The 27,253-nt window shown below is 44.6% G+C and overlaps 10 protein-coding genes across 10 annotated transcripts; 1 reads left to right on the top strand and 9 right to left on the bottom strand.

Moving 5' to 3' along the window:
* Positions 1–4,341: 4,341 nt before the first annotated feature.
* BT62DRAFT_1042887 (uncharacterized protein) lies at positions 4,342–4,601 on the top strand (the record flags this gene model as incomplete). Its single annotated transcript, XM_043178453.1, has 2 exons — positions 4,342–4,410; positions 4,462–4,601. Exons 1-2 carry the CDS (start codon positions 4,374–4,376, stop codon positions 4,599–4,601), a joined length of 177 nt encoding a protein of 58 aa, XP_043035049.1. The 5' UTR covers positions 4,342–4,373.
* Positions 4,602–11,325: 6,724 nt separating this feature from the next.
* On the bottom strand, positions 11,326–12,619 carry BT62DRAFT_483893 (uncharacterized protein). Its single transcript, XM_043181122.1, has one exon. The coding sequence runs from the start codon at positions 12,604–12,606 to the stop codon at positions 11,410–11,412; it is 1,197 nt and encodes a 398-aa protein (XP_043035048.1). The 5' UTR covers positions 12,607–12,619; the 3' UTR covers positions 11,326–11,409.
* Positions 12,620–12,706: 87 nt separating this feature from the next.
* On the bottom strand, positions 12,707–14,521 carry BT62DRAFT_937069 (mitochondrial carrier). Its single transcript, XM_043187247.1, has 13 exons — positions 14,432–14,521; positions 14,326–14,379; positions 14,148–14,266; positions 14,068–14,101; positions 13,919–14,004; positions 13,715–13,867; positions 13,625–13,660; positions 13,483–13,571; positions 13,339–13,430; positions 13,205–13,289; positions 13,113–13,157; positions 13,025–13,060; positions 12,707–12,974 (listed from the first exon to the last, which is right to left on the bottom strand). The coding sequence occupies exons 3-13, from the start codon at positions 14,215–14,217 to the stop codon at positions 12,798–12,800; spliced, it is 903 nt and encodes a 300-aa protein (XP_043035047.1). The 5' UTR covers positions 14,218–14,266; positions 14,326–14,379; positions 14,432–14,521; the 3' UTR covers positions 12,707–12,797.
* BT62DRAFT_1011565 (uncharacterized protein) lies at positions 14,282–15,090 on the bottom strand (the record flags this gene model as incomplete). Its single annotated transcript, XM_043177797.1, has 5 exons — positions 14,282–14,379; positions 14,475–14,604; positions 14,664–14,746; positions 14,810–14,826; positions 14,903–15,090. 5 exons carry the CDS (start codon positions 15,088–15,090, stop codon positions 14,282–14,284), a joined length of 516 nt encoding a protein of 171 aa, XP_043035046.1.
* A 1,253-nt stretch (positions 15,091–16,343) lies between these two features.
* Positions 16,344–16,785, bottom strand: BT62DRAFT_907948 (uncharacterized protein; the record flags this gene model as incomplete). Its single annotated transcript, XM_043183688.1, has 3 exons — positions 16,344–16,520; positions 16,577–16,633; positions 16,690–16,785. The coding sequence occupies 3 exons, from the start codon at positions 16,783–16,785 to the stop codon at positions 16,344–16,346; spliced, it is 330 nt and encodes a 109-aa protein (XP_043035045.1).
* Positions 16,786–17,172: 387 nt separating this feature from the next.
* On the bottom strand, positions 17,173–17,631 carry BT62DRAFT_923312 (uncharacterized protein; the record flags this gene model as incomplete). The annotated part of the gene is made up of 3 exons (XM_043184494.1): positions 17,173–17,230; positions 17,290–17,459; positions 17,503–17,631. 3 exons carry the CDS (start codon positions 17,629–17,631, stop codon positions 17,173–17,175), a joined length of 357 nt encoding a protein of 118 aa, XP_043035044.1.
* An 82-nt stretch (positions 17,632–17,713) lies between these two features.
* BT62DRAFT_483511 (uncharacterized protein) lies at positions 17,714–18,735 on the bottom strand. The gene is made up of 3 exons (XM_043181120.1): positions 18,060–18,735; positions 17,846–18,005; positions 17,714–17,788 (listed from the first exon to the last, which is right to left on the bottom strand). The coding sequence occupies exons 1-2, from the start codon at positions 18,402–18,404 to the stop codon at positions 17,853–17,855; spliced, it is 498 nt and encodes a 165-aa protein (XP_043035043.1). The 5' UTR covers positions 18,405–18,735; the 3' UTR covers positions 17,714–17,788; positions 17,846–17,852.
* A 1,757-nt stretch (positions 18,736–20,492) lies between these two features.
* On the bottom strand, positions 20,493–23,808 carry BT62DRAFT_483655 (uncharacterized protein). The gene is made up of 24 exons (XM_043181121.1): positions 23,621–23,808; positions 23,506–23,573; positions 23,405–23,457; positions 23,294–23,349; positions 23,228–23,244; positions 23,022–23,173; positions 22,902–22,965; positions 22,789–22,853; positions 22,633–22,735; positions 22,565–22,583; positions 22,476–22,513; positions 22,235–22,416; positions 22,162–22,183; positions 22,097–22,110; positions 21,995–22,043; positions 21,903–21,948; positions 21,794–21,854; positions 21,726–21,746; positions 21,634–21,672; positions 21,453–21,583; positions 21,269–21,399; positions 21,154–21,217; positions 20,679–21,098; positions 20,493–20,625 (listed from the first exon to the last, which is right to left on the bottom strand). The coding sequence occupies exons 1-23, from the start codon at positions 23,676–23,678 to the stop codon at positions 20,911–20,913; spliced, it is 1,641 nt and encodes a 546-aa protein (XP_043035041.1). The 5' UTR covers positions 23,679–23,808; the 3' UTR covers positions 20,493–20,625; positions 20,679–20,910.
* On the bottom strand, positions 20,577–21,184 carry BT62DRAFT_937066 (uncharacterized protein). Its single transcript, XM_043187246.1, has 2 exons — positions 21,039–21,184; positions 20,577–20,977 (listed from the first exon to the last, which is right to left on the bottom strand). Exon 2 carries the CDS (start codon positions 20,904–20,906, stop codon positions 20,622–20,624), a length of 285 nt encoding a protein of 94 aa, XP_043035042.1. The 5' UTR covers positions 20,907–20,977; positions 21,039–21,184; the 3' UTR covers positions 20,577–20,621.
* Positions 23,809–25,226: 1,418 nt separating the features above from the next.
* BT62DRAFT_483439 (uncharacterized protein) lies at positions 25,227–27,055 on the bottom strand. Its single transcript, XM_043181119.1, has 2 exons — positions 26,548–27,055; positions 25,227–26,492 (listed from the first exon to the last, which is right to left on the bottom strand). The coding sequence occupies exons 1-2, from the start codon at positions 26,943–26,945 to the stop codon at positions 25,301–25,303; spliced, it is 1,590 nt and encodes a 529-aa protein (XP_043035040.1). The 5' UTR covers positions 26,946–27,055; the 3' UTR covers positions 25,227–25,300.
* Between the last annotated feature and the right edge of the window lie 198 nt (positions 27,056–27,253).

Here is a 27,253-nt window from a genome sequence, read left to right as displayed (position 1 = left end):
TTCTATCAAGCACATGACCAGAATAATCACCTTTGAGAAGTGATCAACTATGATAATAATAGCATCATAGCTATTGCATTTCAGTAGTCTAGTTATTATGTTGACAGAGACATGCATCTATAGTGCCTGTAGGATTTCATTTGGATATAGTGATACAGCATATAATTATGTTGTCAACTTTCTTTATTAGCATATCTTGCACTCTTTCATATATTGTTTGATGTCTTGGCCCATCTTTAGCCACCAATATTCTTAGAGTACTAGCTCCTTGGTTTTTGTGATCCCTAGATGGTCTGCTGTTGCATAGTCATGACATGTAGTGATAATTTCACTGCAAAGTTATGAATCTCTTAGAATATAGATCCATCTATCATAACAGATCATCCCACTCTTCTTTGTCATTTCTTGCTCATGGTTGAGTGATAGAGCCACCTGTTGGTCCCATTTGCTACTATCTCTTGTGGCACTCTTGATTTTCTCATGGATTTCCTCTTTGGTTGACATTATTATAGCCTGAAAGTGTTTAGGCTTCAATAGCACCACTCTCTCATTGTTGTCTCCTTCTTGATCATGATCTGCCCTCTAGCTAAGTAGGTCTGTCTTCTTGTTTGTGATTCCTGCCTTGTAGTGGAGGATATATTTATACTGGAATAACTCAGTCACCCATCATGCTTGTCATTAATTGATTTTCTGAGATGAGCAGAAGTATTGCAGGTTTTGATGATCTGTTCAGACTTCAAAGATCTGAACTGCACCAATTAGATAATGATGACATTCTTCTAGGGTGAGCATTATCACAAGTAGCTCTTTGTTATATATCTTATAGTTTTGTTCAGTTACTGTTAAGACTTTGAAGAGGAAGGCCAATGGTCACTATTTCCCATCTTATTTCTGAGAAAGTACAGTGCCAATGGCCCTCTTGCTCAAGTTAGTCTTGACTGAGAACTTCTTCTCCTGTATCAGGATGGCAAGAATGATGTCCTCAGCAAGGTGTCATTTTAGGTTGTCAAATGCAGCTTGTTGGAAAAGTCCCCAATTCTACAGTGCATTGCCAGTTAACTGAGTCACAGATCATAGAATTTTGCTGTAGTTCTGAATGAACTGCTGATAGAAGTTAGTGAACCCCAGGAAGGATTGAAGTTCCTTCTTTTTTGTTGAGATCAGCCACTCAGCTACTTTAGCTACCTTGATGGGATTCATTCAGATACTTCATCTCCAGGACTTCAAACTCACACTTCTCAGCTTTGAGAAAAAGTTTATATTTTCTCATTAATTTGAGCACTTGTCAGACTAGTCTTTGGTGTTCAGCCTGGTTCTTAGACATGATTAGAATGTTATCCAAGTAAATTATGATCTTTCCTGTGGAGATGAGATCTTTGAAAATATTGTTCATCATCTATTGAAAAGTCACCAGTAAATTTGTTAATCTGAAAAATATAACTATTAGCTTGAACAGCCTCTGGTTAGTTCAGAATGCCATCTTTCATTCATCATCCTCCTTGATCTGCACATTGTTGTACCTCCATCTAACATCTAATTTAGTATAATACTTTGCCTCTCATAGCTTGTCCATTAGTTTGAAAATCAATAGAAGCAAATAACAATTCTTGATCATTATCTCATTTAGCTTCTGATAATCCTGTACTGGCTGGAGTTTGCTGTCTTTCTTTTTGATGAAGAAAAAGAGTGAGGCCATTGGAGATTTCAATGGTTAGATCCATCTGCTAAAAAGATTCTCTTCTAAGAACTTATCAAGTTCTTGTTGTTCATGATTGCTAAGAGAATAGGCCTTGCAATCAAGGTTGGCATTAGCATTGGGGATCAACTTGATGGTATGATCTCAGGGTTTCAGTTCTGGTAATTCATTGAAACTCTCCTTATTGAACAAGTCATGATAATCCCAAATCCACTCTGAGACTATTTTCTCAAACATCTTCTTCTCCTTCTCAGCATTGGCTCTAGCTGCTAAATTATTGGTATGATATACTGCTTGAATGTGTAATGTTTCTGCATGTCAACAGCAAGTATCATTTCACTATCCTTTATTTTCTTGTCTCATTGATTCTTAGGGTCTTTATCAGGCAGTTTGAAAGGAATTTTTTGGCATTTGCATTGTGTGAAGATGATCCACCTGGTTTTTCAGTTGACTAGAGGGTTGTGTCAGATCAACCAATCATATTCCAGGAACACTTCTTTTATGGCCAAATCAATTCTTTCTGAGTGATTGCTGATAGTTAGATGTAACTCTATGAACTCAGTTATTGAACCAGCTTGGTTCTTGGTTCCATCTGCATTGTAAACCAGGATAGAGGCAGTGATGGCCCTGATGGAAAGGTGATGCTTGTCAACAAATGCATAGTTGATAGAGCTACTAGTGCAACTGCTGTAGATTAAAGCTATTATTGCATACATGGTTCAATTTGCAAGTATTTTAATTTGGACTTTTATCATTAAGTCTCATCTCTGGATTTTTATTCTCCTGACATATCTCCAGAGTCTCTGGAGTTTATCAAGCCATTCTAGTGCTTGGCACCACTCTGCTTGTCACATTCCTTTGACTATCTCATTGATCACTTCTTCAGCCTAGATCTTATGTACTCAATTCTTGAGTACAGCCTTGGCTTCTTCCTCTGTCCTAGTGTCTTCAATAACCCTTCAAGTCCATTCAGTATTGAATAGTTTGAGCCATCTGATGGGGGTCTCTCCCTCTATTTGGCCCATAGGCAGTTGAGCCTTTTTTTCTAGCAATTCATTAGTGGTGTGCATCATGATGGAGAATTTGAGTATATTCAAATGCATATATATTTTAGATATAGAGATAACTATAGAAGTACTATCAGTCCATTCAGCAGCTGTTTGTTGCACACTATAAAGTCTTTTGGCTAATCTAGTGGAATTGCTCACTAGTTGGTTCTGTCTTTTACCTCCTCAATCTTGGTTTCTTTGCTGAGTTCATCTTCTTCTTTCTGCAACTTAGCAATCTGTGTCTGGATATCCTCTCTTGTTCACTTCTTTTTTAGGCAGTCCCACAACATGTGACTCTTTTGGCTATAATTGAAACATTTCCTCTCCTTCTTGAGGCAGTTAATGTCTATCAGTTTCTCTGCTCTAGTGTATGTTGTCCCAGTTTCTATTTTCTGTGTTTCATACAAAAGGATGGGCAATGAGTTAGATTTAGTGGTGCCAGTCTGATTACTGGGATTTGAGTTGTTTGAATTTGGTGACTGGCTTAATTTATGATATTCTTAAAGGTTGGATTGTTCCACCTTCTGATGCTGTCATTCCTTATACATCTTGATGACCTGCTTCTTTCATGTGTTATAATTCTTCAGAATATTTATTCTAATATCCAATATCATTTTAATATAGAACAGCAGGACATCCCATTTGAGTGCTTTGACTATTCTATCATCATTGTTGATGTCATTGCATATCCTGGCAAGCTTCACAAGGTATTCTAGCTCATCAAAATATTCAGTTGCCAACTTGTCACCTATCTTATACTCCTTGATCTTCATCTTATGAACTTCTTGTACTGTCAGATTAATAAACTTGTCTGTAAGCATTTGCTTGAAGACTGACTAGGACAGCAGTCAATGGTGCTGCCTGGTTATCAAGTAGAAGTTGGGAGAGATGAGAATCCACCATGTTTTGGCTTTTTTCTTGAGATAAGATAAAGCAAATGTGACACAATTTATATCTATTCCTAAGAAAGTGGTATAGACCTCAAAATACTGCTCACAGTCTATGAGAAAATGGTCAATATCATCAAAAGCACTCTTGAAGGGGTGGGATTTCTTTAATAGATCAAGGCAGCATTGAAGAATGGCAGCATTTTCAGATAGTGTCTCTATTGGGTTGAGCTACTGATTGAAGGGCAGATATCACCATTTGGCTGGCAGTCTAGAGAATAAGTGCAGAGAGTTATCATTAGTGATAAGACTTTCTATTGGTCCAGTTTTCTTTCATATGATCACCCTATTTCATATAGTGAATCTCAGGTGGATTGCCTCACAATCATCCTTAACCAGATCCTTGCTGCTTTCTTTGGCTTCATCCAGAGGCGGTTATCCTCCAAGGAGATAACTTCTCTTGCTGGTCTAAGGGTTTCAGAATCCAGTAGATCAGGTGACTAGCTGGGCTCAGGATCAGAATTGCCAAATTGCCTGAGACAGATGGTGATAGACCTCTGGGAATTGGACCCTATATCACTCACCAAGTCTTTATGCATCTTTCAAAAAACCCTACTACCTTTGAAACAAATTCTGACCCAGCAGCTTGTTTTAAGTTAATTAGTATACAGCAGTAGAGTCAGGGTCTATCTGGATACCAGATTGAATAGCAATATTTCTCCTCCCTCTGAAGGACATTTCATGACTATAAGCCTCAGTCTCAACACACCCATCTTGAGTAAGCATTTCATACATGTCATATGCTGGATTAACTAGCATACACATCCAGTAGGAAGTATTCAACTCAATATAATCAGTGCTTTTAATCAGCCTCTGATTGACTTGGGCTTGCTTACTATTGATTTCGACATTTTGGCTCTTAAAGAAGGTATTAGGAGCACCCAGCAGTTTGTTGGCATGCATGTATAGAATAAATACATACTCAGCCTACTCAGTAATATCACTGCCAGTTCAACTGATGCTGAGCTGAAGGTCTCTATTTGGGCTAATGCTTCTCCAAATGGTCACATCATGTTCACTGCTAGTATGTCACCAAAAGAGGCTCAACATGAAGTTGTAGACCCTGATCTGAGGGAGAAAGAGATCACAAGGCTTCATATAATGGATGCATCTATTTTAGTGAGACATATTTTGAAGTCAGTGATGGGAAAATCTGATGAGAAAACTCCAGCTATTTGTTCTCTTGGCCAATACACAGTTTGTAGTGTATATGGTTGGCAAGTGAGGTGCAGATTTAATTAAAGCTGCATGGTAGTTGGCCTGCTGCTCTGTTGGTTGAATGATCAAGAATTTCAGGAGATAGCACAGAACTGAGTTTTTATTAGTGAGACTCATATTTCTATAAATAATCAAGTCAATCATTTTCTAGTCTCATATCTATGCAATAACAAGTGCTTGTTTGTAGCATTGTAAGACTGGTTGGCTTTACCACATAAACAGCCTGTCCAGCCAAATTCAGATTCTCAGAGGATTTGAGTGTGGTGAATACTATGATTTTGGTCTGGCAATTTTTTGAGAAATGAGATCAAATTTGACTAATAAACATTTCACTTTAAACCATAAAGGACAGATAAGATAACCATCTGAATCCCTACAGTAGATTGTCAGCAATAAGAATATGACTGGTAATTATACCTATCTAAGATCCATTAAAGCAGCTTGCATCTCCAGGTTATTGTAGCAGAACTATTGATAAGGAAAGCTTGCAGCTATATAGATGTGATTTATCAAAGGGATGACACACTTGAATAGCTGTTTCTGAACCTGATCTTCATAAGATACACTGGACAGCATGATTTCTTTGAGAAAAATGAGCTTAGTGATTTGAAGTGGAATCTATATAAAGTTAGTGTAAGCTATTACTGACTTAAAGCATCAAGCAGAGGCTCTCACCTTAACATTAGTGAGTATCTTGTTGATATGTTCTTCAAAGTGCTCCATCAATCTAAAGGATGGTATTTCAACTAATTCAAGCATTGCTCTGATCATTACTATATCTAGTTCAGAGAAAGAGATTGAGTCTGATGTGAACTGTGAATGCTAAAGATGGAACCTGACTGGAGTTGACCACAATTTATTTATAACCAAGACAGAAGGCTCATTATTTGTTGCCTGGCAAAAGAGATCTGTATTCATAATTTCTAACATCTTCAGTCTGGGCTTATTCAGCATATGATGATCATCTTCTTCAACTGAGTTCAGATTCACATCATGGATTGTCTAAAAAAGTGATGCATATTTGTAGCACCTAGTAGAGTACACTGTTAGCTATAATGTAGACTACAGGATACCAATTAGTAATATAAACAAAGTAATATAAGTAGATACTCACCCTCACACAGCATAGTGATAAGCAGAAATGTGATGAGAGTGCTCAATGGACCATATTCAATGTATATAGTCCATTCTGACATAAAGAGGTATCAAGCTCCACTAGCAGGATATAACAGAGCTTCTGCTTGCTAATCCAACACTCTCCCTCAAGCAGAGCAAAGTCTAAGCTCAGAAGTAAAGTGCTTCACCTTGGCTGAAGGTAAAGGCTTGGTGAGAGCATCAGCAACTATGTCCTCAGTGGGACAATAAACAAGATGAAGAGAGCCTTCACTGATGACTCAGCAAATAAAGTGGAAGTGAATATTGATATGCTTGGTTTGAGCATGATATTGATGATCTTTTGAGAGTGCAATAGCAGACTGATTGTCTGAGAATAAAGTTGTAGCATCAGTAATTGGTGAGAAAACTTGAGAGAGCAGACTGCAAAGCCAGAGTGCCTCCTTCAATGCATGTGTTGCAGCCACATATTCAGACTTAGTGGTTGAAAGCAAGATGATCTCCTGCTTTTTAGATGACTATGAAACAGCTCCACCATTCAGCATAAAAGCATACTCAGTAATGGCATGCCTATCCTCTGCCATGCTCCCATCAGCATCCACATATCCATGCAAAACCTTTCTATTTCCCCCAAACATCAGCCAGTAATCCCTTATGCCCTTCAGATAGTGAAAGATGTGTTTTACAGCCTTTCAATAGGCCTCTACAGCAGCCATTGAATATTTTAAGACTGTTGTCATGGCAAATGCAATGTCAGAGCATGTCCCAAGCATAACCCAGATCAAAGAGCCAACAGACTTTCTGTAAGAGACATCTCTCATAGCTGCAATTTCTCAGATAGAGGCTAATGCAAAAAAGGAAGACAAATAGAGATTAATATCTATTGGAGTAGAGACTGGTTTGAGGTCTTCAAAGCCATAGCAATGAACAATGGCATCAATGTATGAGCATTGGGAAAGGGAAACAGAGTGTGATTCATAGTCACATGTGATCTTAATGCTGAGAATCCAGTGCAGCTCCTCCAAATCTATGACTTCCATATATTTTGCCATATCTTCCTTTATCTCTCACACTAGATGCAATGATGATGCTGCGATGGTGCAGTCATCAACATGGACAGCAATGACAGTCAATTTTCAGCTCTCCTGCTTGTAAAACACAGCTTGATCAATATCACACTGCTTGAATTCCAGCTGCACCACTAAAATCTCAATGAGATATTGATACCAGCGATGACCACTCTGCTTCAAACTATACAGAGTCTTTACAAGACAACAGATTTGACCAGGATGAGAGCCAGGCTCAGGATAGCCAGGAGGTTGACACATATAAATGATTTCTTCATTGGTGAGCTTTCCATTCAAGTATGCACCCTTGATATTGACTTGATGGAGCTCTAGGTTGAGTGCTGCAGTCATAGCAAGGATTGCAAGTCTTGCAACAGAGGCATAAGTGTCAAAGTAGTCAATGCCAAATACTTGTGAGAATCCTTATACTACCAAGTGAGCTTTGAACTTGACTATGCCTCTCTCAGCATTCTTCTTGATTCAAAAGACCCACTTCGAGCCCATGATATTTGCTTCAACTGGTTTTTCAACAATTTTCTAAATCTCTGCAGTCTTCAATGTCACAAGCTCTTTCTATATTGCACCTTCCTATAAAGGCTAATCAGACTGATACTTTGCTTCAGCTAGACTATGTGGTTCTAAAGCTTCTGCATCAGCTGTTAAAATAGCCATGGCATACTCCTCAAGAAAGTCAGCATTCTTGAGTATCATCAACCAATCTGCCTCTCTCTCCCTCAAACTCAAGAGGTTCATTGTTTTCATTGATGACTGGTAACTGAACACCAACAGGTATCACAGGATCACTTGGGCATGCTGATATACTGCTTTTGCTAGAGATAAGGTCCAGCACCTGCTGGCTAGGCTTTCAAGTGCATCTGGAATGGGTTTCTTCAACTATGGGTTGGACTGTAGGCTGAGCCTTGAGAATAGGTGACACCTGTGATGGCTTTATAGTAGGTGGATTGGACTGAGTTTTTGATGTTGACAGAATCTTATGTAGCTCAATATCTTCCTCTCCTTCAAGATCATCAGTGGCAATACAAGTTGTGTTGAAATAGACATTTCACTCAATGGACACCATCTTGCTCTCAGTCCAGTAGACACAGGATCCATTGCTTGTTTCATCAAATCCAATCCACCAACCTTCACATATATGGCCACTCAGCTTTATAGCCTTAGTCTTAAGGCATATCTAGCATTTCTCTCCCTATTCCTACAACTCTTTTAGATCTGGCTTCTTCTCTGTGACAGCCTCATAAGGAGTCATTCCATCCAGAGCCTTTGTTGATGTTCTATTGAGAATCCAGACAGCATGGTGAACAGCCTTAGCCCATAGGAAGTGAGGTAAGCCACTCAAATACAGCATAGCTCTGACTTTTTCAATAACTGTGCAATTATATCTTTCAGCCATCTCATTGTGCTGTGGTGTATCATGCATAGTCATCTTTCTTGCCATGCTGACAGTTTTCAGATGCAAGACAAATGCTTTGTTAAAGTATTCACCTTCATGGTCTGAATGGAGGATTTTTACAAGGCAGTCATGCTGGGTGCAGATGCAAGCTTCATAGGTCTTATACACTGTGAAAGCTTCACTCTTCTGGCATAAGAATTCAAGGTAAGCCCAATGAGTGCTGTCATCAATGAAGGAGATGAAGTAACAGTGTTTATGCAGAGATTCCATGAGTGCAGGTCCCCATAAATCAGAGTGAATTTTGCCTCTAATATCAGTTGCACATTCTCCTCCTCAAGCCTTAAACACTGGCTTTTGTATAGCTTTAGCATAGACATATGACTTGCAGAACTGTAGTTCTTCAGATGACTTGTCAAGCTTTACTCCAGTCATGAAGCCTTTTTTGACCAGACAATGAGCAACTTCAAGTGAAATGTGACCCATGTGGCAATGCAATTGGTCTAGAGTAAGCATCTCCTCAGCTGTCCCAGCTAAATTTCTCTCATGATGAACCCAATATAGACTACCATCATCTTTTGGGACAACTCCAATTATCTTTCCATCTGATGCATAGATGATGCATTTTCCACCACCAAAAGTCAACTCGAAACCAAGATTGTCAAGTTAGCCAACTGAAATAAGTGTATAGCCAACTTCAGGAGAATACATGACCTTGGTGAGTTGCAGGTTGCTTGCATTTGCACTATTTGGCACATCAATGCTTATCATGCTCTTTTCAGCTGCAGAAAATTTTTGAGTGTTTGCAGCATGAAATACCTTAGGCAGAACAGACTGGAACAAGTTGCAATCATCATGGTAAGAGAAAATATGGCATGTACAGCCAGAGTTGTAGATTTCAGTATGAATTTGAACATTAGATGAGTTTATAGTGTTGGTAACAGCTGCAACTGACTCTTCAGAAGCAGATACATTCTTCAAAGTTGGCATGCTAGATGTGGCATCCAATTGCCTGTCAACAAAGGAGTTCACATCACTCCAGTCAACATCTGAGGACAACATGCTGCTCAGCTCATCCCACAACTCATCACCAACCTCCAAAAGAAGGTTGATACCATCATCTTCATCTTCCAAGTCCTCTGACAAGCCCTCAATTTCAGACTCATCTGACTCAGAAACTGCAGCCAGCAACAGCATGTCACTAGCATCATCAACCCCAAATGCACTGTCAGCTTCCCAGTCTAAATCTGATGATTCCTCAGCCACATTGACTATTTCACCCTTCAATCCAGAGGCCTTGCTGTCATTGTCTGATGACTTCTTCTCAGGGCATTTGTTTTTGAAGTGTCCTTCCTTTTCACATCCCCAGCACAATTTCTTGCCAGATTTCTTGCCCTTCTTATTGCCACCTGAGCTTGATGAAACAGACATGGCTTCATCTTGCTCTGAGTCCTTTTCCTTTCCAGACTGCTGACTACACTTGGCTTGCTCATGCTCCAGTTGGTTGTATTCCTCAGAAATGGCATGGATCAGGTTCTTGGAATCAACTTTCTTGTTGGAACTAAAAAGCTTTGCCACCATAAGGAGAGTCGATGCATGCTTGGCAAGATAGAGAGAGATAGAGATGAGAATTATTGAGTGGTAATCCTTCTCCTCAATGATGACACCAATGGAAGCTAATGACTCCTGTTTCATTGACAGACTGTCAAGAAACTCATGAACATTGCTTTTGGCCAGGCAATGTGACTCCATAAACTCCTGCCAAAGGTCAGTTTGTGCATAGCCACTCTTATCAGTAAACTCTTTTTCGATCTTCGACCAGGCTATAGCAACTGTGGGAAGCCACTGAATCTTCATGGTGACTGAGTCAGGAATCTTCAAGAGCAGAAGGTTCTTAGCTACAGCCTCATCTTTCTCCCATTCATCTAGCTCAGCCATGAGAGCTGTTGTGGGTGCAGTGAGAGAGGGTTTGGGCTTTGATCCATTGAAGTGATCCCATTTCCCTTTGGCTTGGACACCAGTGGAAAAGCAGAGATAGAAGATGGACCAGTTGTCATCAGATGTGTTCAGTGTGGGGACATTCAATGGTAGGCCTGTAGTCAAGGCAGCAATGGCAGAAGTCATTTGAGTATGAAGGATGAGATAGAGTAATTCTCAGGGCTGTATAACCTCTAAGAAAGTGATGTGCATTCATAGCACCTAGTAGAGTACACTGTTAGCTATAATATAGACCTCACACAGTGTAGCAATAAGCAGAAACATGGTGAGGGTGCTCAATGGACCATATTCAATGTATATAGTCCATCCTGACATAAAGGGGTATCAAGCTCCACTGGCAGGATACAATGGATTTCCTGCTTGCTAATCCAACAGATTGGCCGATAGGTTGAAAAAGGCCTGACCATCTGCTAGTAGCACACAGAAACCACACCCAGTGCATTTCATCCAATTCTTCAACACTTTCTGGCAGAGCATAAGGTGTTGAGGTAGTTTGTGATATGTAGACTGATGGAAGTGTATGAGATAGTTGTGCATGGCAACTAACACATTAGATGAATTGTACTCACTCAGGATTGCTACTACAACACCTTCAAATGGTGATGGGTTTTTGTCAAATTGAATACAAGGACTGCTAGGACTACTGTTCACTGTTGGCCTAGTCTTGTTGTAATCCTAGATCATAAAAGACGGTAGAAACCTGCAGCTATGATTCATAACCTTTCAGCATATTCACTGATACATGTTCTAATTCATGATAATGAAAGACACAAGTTGTATTATTTGTATCCTTCATACCGATTCAATGTCAAAAACGAACTAGTGGTGTACAAAACGAAAGAGTGGTGTACAAAACGAAAGAATGGCGTACAAAACGAAATAGCGGTGTCTGGATAGTAGCAAACATACGAACTTAACTCCGGTACCCTCTGGAGACTGTCAACAACCCACGCCTTTCAACTTGTTCAAAGAACGCAGCATATTTGATCACCAATCCCTCCAGCTTGCCTTCCCACAACGGCCACTTGGATTTCTCTTCTTCTTCTCTCCGCCACTCGTGCAGGGTTGCGCTGAACACGAGCTCAACCTTGTTCAATTCCATCTTCGATAGAACTGCATCGAGCTCTGCCCACTTGCCCTGAGTCCCAGATATGCCCATCAGGCAGTACTCCAATTGGATCTCTTCTAAGTACCCACGTTGGGCTTTGCATAGCAGGTCTATAAGCCAATCTGTTAGCTCGTCACAGGCTCTGTGTGCCTCCGCCTGATCCCAATGCCCGGGAGGGGTCACAAGCAACCGAAGCTTAGTAACGTTTCGGATATTCGGAACAAGTATCTTTGGCTCGGAGGCTCCCATCAGAAATAACTCATCCAGGCGCGTATAAGGAATCACGTCGTATTGTGGGATGTCCCACTCTGGATAGTAAAGTGGGTAGGTAAGCCGTCGAATACGGGGTGGCGTGGGGAGGAGCGGGAGGAGGCACTTGATAGTACGCGCGTCCGATTGGCTGGCGCCATGGGTAATCACTAATTCTTCAAGGTCAAGAGAAACTTCAGACGATAAGGATGTCGCTTCAACAATGCCCACGTCGCATAGCGCTAGCTTGTTTAGTTTGTGGAACCCGCCAAGAAAGGTGCCAAGATTCGTCACAGAACATTGCTTCATTTCCAATTCCTCGACTTCAGGCCAGATGATATTAATGCCGACTAGTTCCACCTTGACAAGATGCAAGGACGTCAAGTTCTTCATCATTCTAAAGGCGATAGGCAGCTGCGGTTCGGAGGTGATCCATTTACGAGAGGGGCCTACGAACCAGACGGCATTTTCGCTCAAGGTAAGACTCCTTACAAGTGGCGCCACATTTTGGCACTTCTCCGAGAAATTTTCGCAGCGATTGAACGATCGATGTAGGATGAAATCGAAACGTATGGCGCAGAATAGGTGATAACGGCTGCGGCAGCGGAGTTGGCGAGAAGATAATGTACAAGCTGTGAGAGAGGAAACGTCATCGGAAAGAGCGTCAATTATTTGATCCGTGAGTTCTGGCGGTAATCTAGGTGTCCAAACTGTAGGTTGTAGGGTAGATTGTGAGGTGGTCATGGTGGTCATAGACAAAGTTCAGGACAGGGGCTTTGAGGTCCCTCTATAAATACCGTGACCGAGACTTTTATTTCCTAATTTAATAAAGTGCGCTCCAGACATCTAACAGTTTGACTTTTGATTGATCAAAATTCACAAGTTTCATGTCCACTCTGGTATACATCGCTAATATTAGTAGCATACTTCACATCTATCGAACCTCACAAGAACGTATACCCCTTGCTTCTCGAGAAATCAACCCCATTCTTCAACTGTTCCAATATTAAGAATATGAGGATCGTCGTCGGTTGCAGACGAGTCCAAGCTGGCAACCAGCCCTTAAACATGAACATTGGACCCTCGTTCTTCAAGGAAGCCTTGATGACACCAAGAGTAGACTAAACACAGAGAATCAGATCAGCCAGAACAAGAAGATCGAAAAGCTCACATTCGATCCTGGTCCTGATGCATTCATGATGCGACTCTAACGACGTGTCCTGTCAGGCCCCGTTGCGTGAATCGAAAAGAGTACAAACCTTTAATACATCAGCGGGAGAGCAGACCGTCGTCGCAACGGTACCCTACACAGGCTTAGCACACGGAACGCACAAGGTAAGGGCCTACGAACAGCAGCAAAGCTCGCCGTGAAATGGCAAAGGATGTTGTCGTGGAAATACGGTGTCTTCAAGAGCTCGGCCTTGAAGAAATCATATCTGATGACATGTTTAAAGACTGTATGGCAAGAGCAAAATATACCCGTACGAAGCGAGCTGACTGGCGTTCATCAGAACGGAACGGAACACGTTGGGTCCCACTCCACGACCAAGAGAGGAAACACCCTCTTCACGGACCATCTAACAGAATCCGATAAGTTCCTCATGGACGAGAGATTACGAGCAGTTTTACTCTAAACAGTGCATCGATGCAGTTCTTGTAGTTGAATCTCTTCTCCGGTGGTTTCGCGAAATCTCCCTGGAGACGCACCATGACGATCTCTAAAAACATGATAAGGACACGTGCACCTCGGGACATGACGCGTAACGCGTACCTCCAGGATTCCCAACGAAACCAGCAATACCGCCAGCTACGAACGACGTAAGGGGTCTGCGACTGTCAACGAATAATTTAATGTCCACACCCATTGAGCCGGCGAGCGCCAACTTGTACGCCGGTGCATCCTTCCCCGCACCAATTATCTTCTTGCTCTCGCCGTATGCCCAGAATCGGCACATCGAATAGGACATCTGACGTAACCACGTCCCAGAAATACCATCGAAGAGACCTCGAGCGCCTGACCAAGATGTTATGAAATGTTACGGGAGAGCCACGAGTTGAAACGGACCAGCTGTGCGTACAGTCTTCTTCATGCTCTCTATCATACGCTTGTCCCCCGATGCTTGTAGTCGGACTTTCGTTAGATCTAGAGGACTAAAAGTAGTATGCCATTAAGGATAACGGATCTGGGCAGCGTGGGAGACGAATGTCACGAACTGTGTAATAGAAGCTGCGATGGTAGCAGCAAGACCTATCCGCGTGTCAGCATTGGCGCACGGCCACGATCATTGACGTACCACCAAGCCAAAATGGATAAGGCACCTTCTTAGCAGGTACGGACACAGACGACACCGGTGGCGACGACATAGTTGAAGATGAAGCACTTCACGGGTGAATTGGTGTATCGATTACAGAACTGCACGAGAATGAGTTATCCATGCGAAGTCCGCGTGTGAAACTGGTTGGAAGACCCACGAAGTTGAGAAGGGTACAATGCGCCTTCAAGGAACCGTAGCCACGCAAATTCACCTGGAAATGCATAAGCGCCGCCATATATGAGACAGAGATATTGTTGGCTCACAATTGTGATGAATGTAGGGATAAGAAGTAGGGAACCCACTGACCTCTGAGGTCATCCTTTGAATTCAGCCGGTGGTTCACATGTGACCCGTCCATCCTGCGAACTTGCGGCAAAGGCGGCAAAAGCAGCTGAGCGCTTCTGATGCCAAACGGGTATATGATTCCTTCCTTGCCCTGCGACAGATCAGCTGTTTTTGACCCCGCATCTTACTCTAATTTGGGCATGAACTCACGGCTACAGTGTGCACCGACCCGGTTCGAAGAGGCGGCAGGGAGATACTTGAAGCATGGGCCAAGTTTAATGCCCAGTGAGGCACTGGGTGTCAGTCTGGGGAGGAGACTCCTTGCTTAATCATCTGAAGCGGGTAAACGGTCGAACCTAAAGTCTGCGGAGACCTGAATTTGTGCACTCGAGTGGGAGATGAGGCGTGATGAGACAATACCCAGGCATAGTCTTAGTCACCATTAGCACTCGAAGGGGTCTACAAAGCCGAAAAATCTATGAAATAAATTGTCAACGGGTCTCGAAGTCGAAGAGATAAATAGGATACGTGCCCAACGTGCTGCCGACCCAGGGCCTCCCAGGGCCCAGTCTGCGCCGGTATCAGTTGTGCCAGTGCGGGGATCACAGCCTCCACGTCCTGTTGCGATGTGGGGCATCCGAGCAAAAATAGAAACAGCAAATGTCCGCGTTTACGATGAGGAGATAGCGATAGAGGGGTCCAAGTTTGACCCCGAAAATGAAGGGAGCAAATACTACCACTTTGGGAATGTCTGAGACGAAGACACACTAATGACTATCGCGATCAATAGTACTTGCAGCCAATAGCAGGACCTGGATTGCTTTTCTGCGGCACGGTGTTTCTCCAGTTCAGCCCTGCACAACATGAACGCACTTACCATATCAAACATTGTTGTCTGAGATTATGCTGTCATTTTTCAGCGACCGTCGGAGCCTAGACTTGACTGCTGAGATCGGGAAATGTGTGAAAGGAAAGTTACATAAAATGGAACGCGGCCACGGAAATCACCACGTTTTCAGGTTGAAGGATGATGATGAATATAAATGGAGTCGCAACTTGATTTCTCGGAAATGGACAAAGACATTAGAAAATGCCTTCGCTTGTCGAAAAAGGGAATCAGGATACTAAAAGACTGTCCTCTTTCCATGAACCAAACGGAGCCGGCTGATCGCCTTGCGTGCTGAGATCGGTTCACAGGATGTCCATCATTGATTCGAACAGACAGGGGTTATGAAAATGTTATCAAAGAGACGGCGGTCTTGACCTCCTAACCAGTACCAACTCGATAGGACACAAGGTACGTATATCGGATTGTAGCTCGTACCTACGGCCGAAAATTCCGATCAGTGCAAGAGAAAACCGACCAACATACCAGTGATCCGATGGCTATATCACCCAAGCATTCAATAACCAGTGTCAGCGTCGGTTAAACGCTTCCATTGTATCATAAAACAGATGCACAAATTTCTTTCTGTTAGTCTTCTCCGAATGCTTCATTGACTACTGAAGAGTATTTAATTAGAATATGACAACTGGTTTTTGAACGATATACGTACATCAGAATAGAAGCTAACACTGAGATTTTGAATACCGAATTCATGAGACGAGATCCCGCAATTTCGCGCAGAGGAAAAAACCGCGAAAACGGATCGAGATGACATGTGCTTGAATGGTGCGCGATTTTTCCAGAGATCTTGGGTGAAAGAGTGTAAGATGTCAGCGAAATATCTCCTGAGCCGGTATTAGGCCGGCGGCGGGGTCAAGAATGACGAAAAACCCATTGAAGTAAATAAATACAGGTGATATCTGTCAGGATCATCGCTGTAAGAACAGGTAAATGAAAATGAAGCGGTGCACACACGTAACCCAATAAGCAAAAAAAAACCAGATTCACCCAGACCGCCACCACCAAAAGATTTTCAGAGACAGCCACAGCCCAATGAATCCTAGGACGACGTACATGGCTGCTCGCCATGACTTCAACCCGCCCTGGCCTATACCGAATGCTTGCCCGGTCCGTCGAGACGTCTGTGCCAACGTAGCGCCGAACGAGGAGAATGAGTTCCCCTACGCGTAGTGACAAATGAGACTCCGTAACCTAAAAAAAGTCAAAAATTTCGTACCGTATCATCAAGCATTAAATTCTGTCGTTCAACGTCGTCGTTAATGTCGGTAGTAATCTACAAAAACCGGCGTGTCAGTATCGCGAAATGCAACATACAAAATCTTGACTGACGCCACGCAACGTACGTATCTTGGAATGAAGTTCATCTAGGCGCTGGTCATTTTGTGCTTCATACGTGTCTTCAACCCGGCCTCTCGACATCGACATCGTTGTTGTTGAATAAGAGAGGGGACAAGAGCAACGTGTCACAATGTCATTGTGACTACTGTGATCCCAGGGGAGCCCGAGCGGGCCGTGAGACGTCTCTGATTTTTGGCATTCTGTTCCGCCGCACTGCCTTATCTGTTATTTCGTTGAGAAAATGGCGCCTTGGCCACCTTTACCTTCCAAATATGTTTCGCAATTTGTTTTATCTGTAGTGTCTCAAAACTATTGTTTATTAATTTTGTATACAGACTAGTGACACTACAACAATACACTCTTTGTACCGCTACATGTATTGATGATTATAAAACAGTAATTTATTAAAGGATATACCTGATATTAATACACTCACGACATCGTAACATCCATTAATAGAGTTACTATAACTACTCAGAAACCAGCAATTACAGCGCAGCGAATGCCTCCTGTATCTGCTTCACCAGATACTCTATATCATATGCATTTATAGACTCGCACGGAATCCATTCCATCCTAATTCTGACTCACTTAAGAGAATGGCAGCTTTCCGCCAAGAGAATCATGTCCTGAAATCCAGCACTGAAGACATCTAAAAGCTCCGTTTCCCCGTCACTGGCAGGGCCGCCAAGTGCCAAGCGAGATGCCCTCAACGAAACCAGTTCCTCAAGCAGGAATTGACCCGCAGATACCCAGACCGTCTGATAAAGGAGAGTAAGTGGCATAACAAGAAGTCGGATTTACCCCAACAATCGGCTTGATGGGCGAACCATGCGACATGGTACCGGACATCCAAAATACAGTTTGAGCGGCCATAAGAACCTTACCCTGAGACTGCATATCAACCCAGGCGAAAAGACCATACAATTGCATGATAGCGGCGTAGGTTAAATTATGAATAACAAAGAGAATCCTCCTTTCGACAGACGTCGGATTGGTCACCGCATTCGGTGACGGAAGGTCACTTCATAGTTTCTCAAGTAGGCCGCCAACGACGCGTAAAAGTCAATCGACTCTTATTGGGCCATGTCTACGTTAGTGTTAGTATTAATGAACAAGGCTGAAGAAAGAGATCGGTCCCACGAACCAGGTTTCTAATTCCTAATCAAGTCAGTTGCACGTTCCCACAGGAGGGATGCTTTCGCATGTAGTGCCCTTGTAGACATTTCATTACCGCCCAAGGTAGGTGTACCTTTGAGATATTTCTGAATGGTATAGCTGCACACCATACCCGAAGGAAACCCTCCCTAAGAAGATAATACATCAGAAAAGAGGCATATCAGAGGGGAAGTCAAACGTACATGCTCGTAATCTTGTACTTTAAGAGGCCACGGGGTATCGACTTGAACAACGACGATATCGGAAGGGCACGTAAGAGCTAGGTACAGATGCCAAAGCGACAGACCAACATTTATCGAGGATGAAACCCATCCAGAGAGCTCTCCTTCTTCGATAGGATCCTGCGGCACTGGGAGAATCGACGTCGGACCTGTGGTAACATTTCGATCCGATCGTATTCTGGATGAACATTGAAGCCCTATAGAAAGCCGAACCGGAATATCCGAGCTATGATGTTGCTGCCCTCCGGCTATCAAAACGAAGCTAATTCGGGGACGGAAAATTTGGCCGACGAACACAGGGAACATCGGTTGATGACGATCCGGCTTGTCATGTCTGGCCCAGCGGTTTCGAATGACGCACCGGAATTCGGCACTTCCGGTACCGCCAACGACATGTAAAACAACCTAAACAGCACGGGCAGCCAGACACTTCCATACAGGGACAGGAAATCCCAGCCAGCCAGCCAGCCACAGGGAAGCATAACCTGGGTACGGAAAGCATGATACTGAACCTTCTTACCCTTCTGCCAAGTCCCCCCAAGGTGGCACGATATGTACCACTAACCCTTCCTCTTCCATCGCCCATAAACGGTCGAACCGCGGGTCCTTAAACTTGAAGTCATGATATTCCATACGCCGAAGCACCAAAGTCAATACCTCTAGGCGTGAAACGGGAGCAGGAGGCGGAGGGGACCGCCTAGATTGGACCATTTCATAAAACTCTGGACATGTGAATGGTGCTAACTTTTTGCTATTGTAGCCGCTGAATTCCTTTAAAATGAGTTCGCGTAGGAAAGGTAAGAGAGATGGCTGCGTTTCCGATATCAAAAGAGCGGCATAAATGCCGAGATAAGGCATGGGGCCGTTCGAAGCGGCGTTCCAGCCTCCCATCGTCATGCTGAGGATCGTCAAGGAGGATCTGATCGATGGGAGAGTAGCAAAGCGAGTGAAGGACAGAATGGATCCAGCATGAAAGGCGCGTATGGAGCAACGCGACCGCTCTGCAATATGGTCCATCATGTCTATGGCCTCATCATCCCATTTACTCTCTTTCCCGTCGATTTCCTCGAGCGCCGGAAATGTCCCAGCAGACAAAATCCTCAGCTCATGAGATGTACTCGTTATGCTGCGTAGACAGTCGTGGAATATGGGCGATGGATTGGCGTCCCGCGAGCTGATCATACTTGAAAAAGCAAATTTGACAAGTCTGGGCGCTTGTCTGAGGAGGTCGTGCACCTCGCTATGATTGCGAAAGTAGCCGTCGAAGACACGTAGTTGGGAAAGTGGTACTGGAAGATCAAATACTGGGATGCAATGGATCTTTGCTTCTGCGAGAGCGGGTGCGACAGAAAAGAATGGATAGGGCTCGGGTACAACCGCTCCATCTCCGTAGTAATTCATAACAAACACTGCCAAGGAGCGAAGTTGAGGTAAATGGTCCCTCACTCCGGAGAACATTGGCAGACTATTCGCCGACAATGTGATTTTCAGGGTCTCCCATCGGAGCGAGTGGCGAACAATCGAAGTGACAATTTGACGGATTGTGTGGCTGTCAGCATTGCGATATAAGTCGATATCCAGGTGAAGAGGAAAGTTAGATGAAAGCTCGAGATGCCTTCGAAGGGCTGCAGGGACTTTCCGCGGGTAAACTTGAAGATTAAGATGTGTCCGGATTGTAGACCATAGCACAGGAGACGTGGTAGCGATAGTCCTCCAGAAGCAACACACATGCCCAAACACCCAAGGAGCGTTTGTGGTGTTGAGGGTGCAGTGTTCATCCATGGATACCAATTCGAAGATATATAGAAGGATCTCTGCTGGAATGCGACGAACAGGTGCCATGAGAGATTGTTGCGCGTCGAGGTCGGATTGGATTTGGTGTTGTTCGGCACGGAGACGATCTACCACAGCCTCGAGTTCGAACAATTTGGAGTTAAGAGTAGAGAGCCGATTCTCTAAGCGCTGAGACCTTTCATGTAATGGTGATAGGTCAACAGTCAGCGACGACCTTCCCGATCGCAATAGGTCAGTGACACTGACACAAGTTTGATTCGAACTCGTATCGCTGCTGGCCAAGAACGGGCTATGATCTTCAGGAAATCCACACCGAGAGCATTTTTCGTTCATCTGAATCAATCACATCATAAGCACACTGCTTTCTACCTGAGAAAATTACTTGAATTGTACCATATCAAAGTCACGGTCAATCTTGCGAAAAATCCATTAGAAAGCGCAACAACAAATTATAGTCAAGATATACTTACCACTACGCAGACGTGTTCAGTTGTTCTCCTGAGAAACCCTGCTCAGAACAACGCAACAACTTCAGAATTGTTCGTGGTGAGGTTACCGAAGAAGGTTAACAATCCCACGCCACAGCAGGAGAGTGATATATGTGTCTATGATTCTGTTTTCATTATGCTTGACATCATAGTCTCCTACCGCGCATAGGAATCTGCTCCAAATACATATCATCCCCATCCTTTGACTCAAAGACCGGAAATTCACTAATACGCAGCTTTGTCACCTAAAAGCAGACCAGTTAGTACAACAAGGCACGAGCAAAACTAAATTCCCAACCCCAAACGGAGAGAGCTCAATTACCCTCTCAGGTCCAACACAGTCCGGATTTTCCGGCGGACTGGCAGCAAACATATCGCCATCTACAGGCCAATCGATGAGACAAGCCGTTGCAGTGATCGTTACTGGAGACAGCCCGTAATCCCAAACTGGCGAAGGCAAATTAGAGACGCGACGCTGATGGAACTTCAACGTCGAAGGATCGATGGCAAATTCCCAGTCCTCCATAGCGTCATATTGGAGATCCACAGCAAGGCTTTGACGTGGATCGGTCTTGAGAACTGTCTCTGAACGTCTGACTGAAAGGAAACAAGAGAACTGCGTCAGCGAAGCGACTGTAGAACGAGGCGGTCAACGTACTATCAAAGGCATAATTCAGAGGTCCTCTGTGAACCGCTACGGATCCGTGGGGTCTGACCTCTGGGACATCGAATAAGGAATAACTTCTACAGTGACCAAGTCAAGGCATATATACCGGTGGTAACATCTGCAGGAAGTTCTAGCACGAATTCAGTGGTCCCTGGACCAATATCGACGGGCTGCAATCCATTTTCATTGGGTGTCAAAGCTTGGGCAGCGCCACCGCCAACCGAAATCGTTCCGCCAGTAACCCAATTCGGGATACGAACGAAGTAAGTAAAGGTTTTCGTCGCCGTAATAGTCGTTCTGAGTGTATCACTGAACGGATATTGGGTGTCCACCTCAACAGATACTGCATTATCTGCAGGGACGTAAGACCAAACGTTTGAGATGTTCATAACTGGAAGAATATACCCTTTGCCAGGACAGTGGACGTGCTGAAAGGACCAAGGAAGAGATGAACTAGGGACTCGCCATCTCCAGTTGCCAAAAATGCATTGGTGATGTACTTTGGCCAGCCCTGAGGGAAATTGACGGTACAGCATCTAACGGAAACGGAATCAAGCGTTGATGTTAACTAAGAAACTTTTCTTACGGATAATTGGGCTCTAGACCGAAGATGTTTGATTCAGGCCTTGGAAGGTTAGAGTCTCAAGAGACAGAAACATGCTTGAAATTGATGCTCACCCATCTTCTGGGAATGGATTCCTGCAAAATATCAGCCGGTGAGCGGTCTTATCAAATGCACCACGCACGGTGTCATATTCTTCGCGGCTATCTGATTTGATTGCGCTAGATATTGTCTCCCCCACATATCTCGTTTACATATTAGCCACTGTAATAACGCTAGAGATAGGGCCTTACTTGCAGTTATCGTTGCAGGCAGCGCGTTATAAGCCACCCTTTCGACCTACATGACGGTCATTTACAGGGTTAAATATGCGAGTAAAACATACCCGATCTGCATACTTTGGGTCTCCTGAGACTTGATAGAGGTAGGCACCCCTGCAAAGAGATGTATTTATTTGAAAGCGATGACGATGGTGATAGAGACATACGAGAACATTAGTTCCTACGCTCTCTTTAGATTCAAAAAATGTCGCTAAAATGTAGGAACACTCACCACGACTAAGCATAGCTCAGTCCTAAGTTATAGGGTCAGCACCAACAAGAGAAACGAGGACCAGCGAACCTACCCCCGAACTGCTTCCAATCCCGCAAGCATTTCGTCTGCAGCATATGCACCAGACGGTCTTCCGTGATAGCGGAACATCAAATCCCACCCGTCGCTTGCTGCTTGTAGATCCGACGCATTGTGCGTGAACCGATACGTAGAGGGCAGAGCCTTCATGCCTTCTGCTATGTTCACACCATGCCACTACGGACAAATGACACAAATTAAAAACGGGATTACACAAAAAAGGAAGGTAAAGTTACCGAAAGTTCAAGGCCAAACGGGTTTTCAAGCGTCTCCACTAGATGGTCGCGTGTAGCTCAAGCAATCATAGGTCAAAAGCAATTCTCACCCGCCACCGTAGGGAAGTACTAGAAAAAATCAAAGACCTGTTGGAGTATACAAGCGAAAGGCATTCACCTCTTCAGAAAACACCTTCTCCCATGGAACACCGCTCCATTTGAGTCTCACCATTGTGTCCACGAGAAGATCCTCCTGTCCATGTGGATGGTAGTCATGCAGCCTGAGAACGTACTTGATAGATCCGCAACATAAAGGGAAAGAGCAACAACCTACCACTGCAATACAATGACAAAATCTTCCCAGCGCGTCTGTGCCCATTTGTCCACACCTTTTCCTTCCTGAAGCATCTTGTTCGCGACCACAACAAACTTGTGCAGTGCACTTACGACGCGTCCAGTCAGTGCAGGGTTGTACTCGACCATTTGGATCGCGCCGAAAAAGAATGGATACCTAATACGAGATGTTCTCAGTGAGAAATCATCGCTTCTGAGGCCAACAGAAGAGACCTTCCCCACAAGAAACGTGGCTTGTTCGTTCCTACCTCGGGGCCTAGCCATCCAGTCTCGTCCTGATGGTCCAGGACATAATCGAGGAACTCTTGAGTCTTATTCATGATAATGGTATGGTTGACAAGGATGCCATTTGGAACCATTGCATTCTATCTCGGAAGATTTGCCGGGGTATTTAGATGGACACTTGTAGTTCGACTTACGAACCAATAACTGCCCGCTATGGAATTATCGGTAAGTGCAAAAGTTGTATAAATTAAAAGGCGTGCCCTCCTCCAAGTATGAGTAATAAGAATCGCCTCCGACCCAGTCGGTTTTTGAGACTCTAAAGGCCCAAGTTCGAGGGTCAATCTAACAGCTTCGGAGTAGTCAAGACTCACAGATCGTAGAATTCATGCATATGCCCAGCAACGCCATTTGTTTGGACAACGAGCTTGAAAAAATCTCGTTATCAACGAAAAAATGGGGCAGACAAGTGTACCTGGTCATAAAGCCACCCCGTAGGCCTAATCTCACCCATAGAGAGCGTCAGGAACTTCTTTGGGACCACTGCTTCTCCATGAGCACGTCTAATGGTGTTTATATGAAGAACATACGACTGCAAGAAGCGCATGCAATTAAAGCCAAGGTACCAAAGGCGTTGAAGGCGTGCATCACGACGATGGTTAAGTATAAAGTTAGTCTTAACTCGTGCACTGAAAGTTACAGAAGCCGAACGATCCGAGCGGGCCGTTGTCACCACCACAGGCCAGAGGATCACGACATCGATACCATGCGTTAGAGCTATCGAAAGAATATAACAATACAGGAAGCGATAGTCCTTATCAATTAGAAAACGACGGTCCGGTAAATCTTTGGAAAAACATGGAATCAGTAGAGGAAGGGCTAAATATGCGTAACTTGAGGTTCAGCCTTTAGGGTTTGGTTTGGTTTCCGTGTTGCAGTTTAGGTCTCGAAAGACACTCAGGAAAACCTAGAGCAAGACTGGTGCGACGAGGAAAATAGCCAAGCGTGGGAAATCCGAACAGACCTGCCCGTATTTAACCAGGGTTACCCGATGACTTCAAATCAACAGTACAGTGTTATGTTTACCGGGATGAATTTTATTTTACTTTTATGAACAGGACCAGCTGGCTAGTACCGTCTGGGAAAGCGTCACTCCTTGGTTTCTTGTGCTTTGGGTGTACCTGCTTGACACTAATGAGTCCGATGCTTAGTAGAGCTTGTGGTCGACCAGGGGAGCTCTTCTTACTTTCTTTCCCTTGCTTATCATTATCGCTAACTGCAGAGACTTGACAAGATGCTGACTCGAGTGTCGCAAAGACATTGAACATTGATGAACATCTGAACTGTTTCCTTTCATATCAGTGACAAGCTTGGCTGTACTCTCTGGGGCTGGCGAAATCTTGAAATTTCTTGTCTTTGAAATACTCATACGTCCTCTTTTCTGTTTTTTTTTTTTTGCCCGCCAGAGTCCTTTAACATCTATATTATGGACGGACGGTTGCAATTGTACTTGTCTGTCTCGATAGCCGTCTTCCGACTATTGTTTCTCCTTGCACGCATAGCACCCTCGTTTACCGCTTGACCGTCAATTCCCTGTACCTGTATGTCGCAAGTATCTCTACATCCGTCCGTGGACCGTCTCCTTGTCTCTAGTCCTACGTCCAACGACACCGCGTATCACAATGCCCGAAAACTTGCTCCCGTCCAGTCTCATCCAAGTCCAATAGACTTCTCACCTTGAATTGTCCCGCCACCAGCACTCGCGATCTTTCCAGCGTCCGACTGAGGTTAAATAACTGAGGCCACCGTCTCTGTTCGTGTAACCACCGGCGCTCGTTACTCTGATCCATGTCATACCTGTCGCTTTATTCATGGTCTCAGATCCTTCGCCAGTGCTGCGCTCTCTAACACTACAGACAATTACCGTGGTTACCGCCGCTCGCTATCACAAATAAGGAATGGCCGCAGGTAACATCTAGTCACCCCGGCCGTTGTATCTGTTAGTTATCCTCTCCTTATCGGCTTACAGCCCTCCATTAGTTCGCTTGCTAGTAGCCGCTATATACGTGAAGCTCTGGCCTATGGTAAACCAAAAATTATCAATCGAAAAACCCCGGTATAGACCAGTTGTCAGAGGAGGCATGCCTTTTACTTTAACAAGCATGAATCGTCAATTAAGTCTGCTACAGCATACAAAACGAAATACAAAAAAAACTCGAAAGAAAGTCCACACCAAGAAGATCGAAATTGCATGGACTATCGCGTCGTCATCACCACACACCAAATCCGGACTGGCTCTTAAACAGCGCATCAAAGACCGGATCATTAAAGGTACCTCCTAACCCATATGCGTCTTCCTCAGACGAGTCGGTGCCCTCGGACTCTGTATCTGAGAAGTCGTCGTCCTCGTCATCCCTAAATATCCTCACCTGCGGCATACCCACCTCCATCTGCGCAGGATAGTCGACGCAAGTGTTCGCATTAGCGCTCCCAACATGCACATCGACCTCCTTCAGCGCACTCGTCCCCCGCCGTCGAAGGACTCCCAATATCACATCCATCCCCGTCCTATCAATTCCCTCTATATCCGAACTGCGCAAACATAGCGTCTCGAGCTTCGGACAAGAACGCGAACCATCTGGCAAAGGGAGAAGGCATTCTACCGCCGTCCACTCTATCTCCAAATGTTGGACATTCATGAGGAACCGGTGCATGGATTCTCGAGAAGCGGAAATGCCCTTCAGCGTTGCCCTCTCCATCAGAGGGAAGGTAAGACCAGCGAGGACATCGCCCGGGTCAGCGACAAGCGCGTCTCCTGGATACCTATCGCTCTCCAGCAGCACCTGCCGCACATTGGGTGCTATCAACAGCTTTGCCAGTCCATGGCATGCCGTGTCGGCACGGTAGCCGATAGAAACGTCTTCCAGCTTTGGAAGCGTGACTGGACGAACTGCGTCGTCGTCGTCGTCGTCGTCGTCGTCATCGCGGCTCTCAGGCCCCGCATCATTCATTAAACGTAGCTTCCTCAGCCGAGGAGCACACGCGGAGAGGATCCCATACATGTCCGCCTTCGAAGGACGTACATTAGATGAAAGCGAAGTGATCTCGAGAACCTCCAGATCGTGAAGCACATTAAGGGACGGCCACTCTGCGTAGACGCCTCGGAGGGTGAGAGTGCGAAGGCAGTTGGTGCGGGGATCGAGGGCGAAGGGCGTGTTAAGAGCGGTCGGCTGGAATTCGGAAGCATGGCTAATATAGTCGTTACATCGCATTATGGTGAGGCTCTCGAGCAGAGGCGCGGGGGCATTGTTTAAGTAGAGAAGGGCGACATGCATGGGAAACCAAGTATCCGTGAGTATGGAAAAGGACCGCCAACGGTGGATGTGCGGGTGTAGCATGGCCATGACAGTCATCATGTGTTGATAAGAGAAGGGTGGAGTATAATGACACTCGGGTTCGACACTGATGACGATCGCCAGTCAACCAATGGAAGAAAACATGAAAGATAGGAACATACCTCGGCTCTGAGAAATCCCAGTCGGGGTCTCTAGCGTCAATAAGAATGTCCAGAGGTTGGTTACGAGATAACGAGAGGTGGGAGGAAAAATGGGAGGGGCTAAAGATGGATAGCCTCTGTCCGTTGTGATGCTTTTCATGGATGGAAGCAATAGTAGCGCACAAACTCGTCCACAGCGCTGGGGTAGTACGAGCGACCATACGCCAATGTTTGCTAACAGCAGACAGACGCGTAGGCGTCTTGACGCTCTCCGAGTCGAATAAGGGGCTTTCTTTCCCTTCCGTCGCCAGTGTAATGCCATGGGTCGCCAAGGAGAATATGTACGCGAGAAGCTCCACGGGAAGAGTGTCCATGGGGGGACGAGCTCTCGAATCGTACTCTGACCAAAACATTGCCATTACCTGGCGGGGGGGAGGGGAGGGGAGGGGAGGGGGAAGACAATCACGTCGGTAAACACCGGCCTCTTAAATATACCTGTATCCAATAAATTCGTTCCTTTGTTTCATTGGATCCGCTAGAACAAAAAGGAGTAGACCATAATCAGGAAAAACCGCAATCAAACATCAATCGGAACATACCTTGTGCGCTTGCCTTATTGTTTCTGTCGCAAGCGTGCGATATTGGTGGCAAGGCTAGAAGCCAAAAGCTGAATGAATTGAAGGGAAAGCAAAAAAACGAAAGGCTAGAAGAGGAAGGGAGAACGTGG

Source organism: Guyanagaster necrorhizus (assembly GCF_019112545.1).
Source record: "Guyanagaster necrorhizus MCA 3950 unplaced genomic scaffold BT62scaffold_37, whole genome shotgun sequence".
Taxonomy (NCBI): domain Eukaryota; kingdom Fungi; phylum Basidiomycota; class Agaricomycetes; order Agaricales; family Physalacriaceae; genus Guyanagaster; species Guyanagaster necrorhizus.
Note: the sequence above shows the minus strand (reverse complement) of the source record. Positions and strands in the feature narration are given on the sequence as shown.

Coding starts and splice junctions, on each gene's coding strand:
- BT62DRAFT_483893 (XM_043181122.1), bottom strand. CDS start 12,606: ATGACCACCATGACCACCTCACAATCTACCCTACAACCTACAGTTTGG.
- BT62DRAFT_937069 (XM_043187247.1), bottom strand. CDS start 14,217: ATGTCGTCGCCACCGGTGTCGTCTGTGTCCGTACCTGCTAAGAAGGTG. Junction 14,102..14,147: donor TTATCCATTTTGGCTTGGTG/GTACGTCAATGA, acceptor ACACGCGGATAG/GTCTTGCTGCTACCATCGCA. Junction 13,290..13,338: donor AACGCCAGTCAGCTCGCTTC/GTACGGGTATAT, acceptor ACATGTCATCAG/ATATGATTTCTTCAAGGCCG.
- BT62DRAFT_483511 (XM_043181120.1), bottom strand. CDS start 18,404: ATGTTCCCTGTGTTCGTCGGCCAAATTTTCCGTCCCCGAATTAGCTTC. Junction 18,006..18,059: donor AAGTACAAGATTACGAGCAT/GTACGTTTGACT, acceptor TTATCTTCTTAG/GGAGGGTTTCCTTCGGGTAT.
- BT62DRAFT_937066 (XM_043187246.1), bottom strand. CDS start 20,906: ATGGAGGACTGGGAATTTGCCATCGATCCTTCGACGTTGAAGTTCCAT.
- BT62DRAFT_483655 (XM_043181121.1), bottom strand. CDS start 23,678: ATGCACGCCTTCAACGCCTTTGGTACCTTGGCTTTAATTGCATGCGCT. Junction 22,854..22,901: donor CTGCACTGACTGGACGCGTC/GTAAGTGCACTG, acceptor AAGATGCTTCAG/GAAGGAAAAGGTGTGGACAA. Junction 22,736..22,788: donor TTTGTCATTGTATTGCAGTG/GTAGGTTGTTGC, acceptor GTACGTTCTCAG/GCTGCATGACTACCATCCAC.
- BT62DRAFT_483439 (XM_043181119.1), bottom strand. CDS start 26,945: ATGGCAATGTTTTGGTCAGAGTACGATTCGAGAGCTCGTCCCCCCATG. Junction 26,493..26,547: donor TGGGATTTCTCAGAGCCGAG/GTATGTTCCTAT, acceptor GATCGTCATCAG/TGTCGAACCCGAGTGTCATT.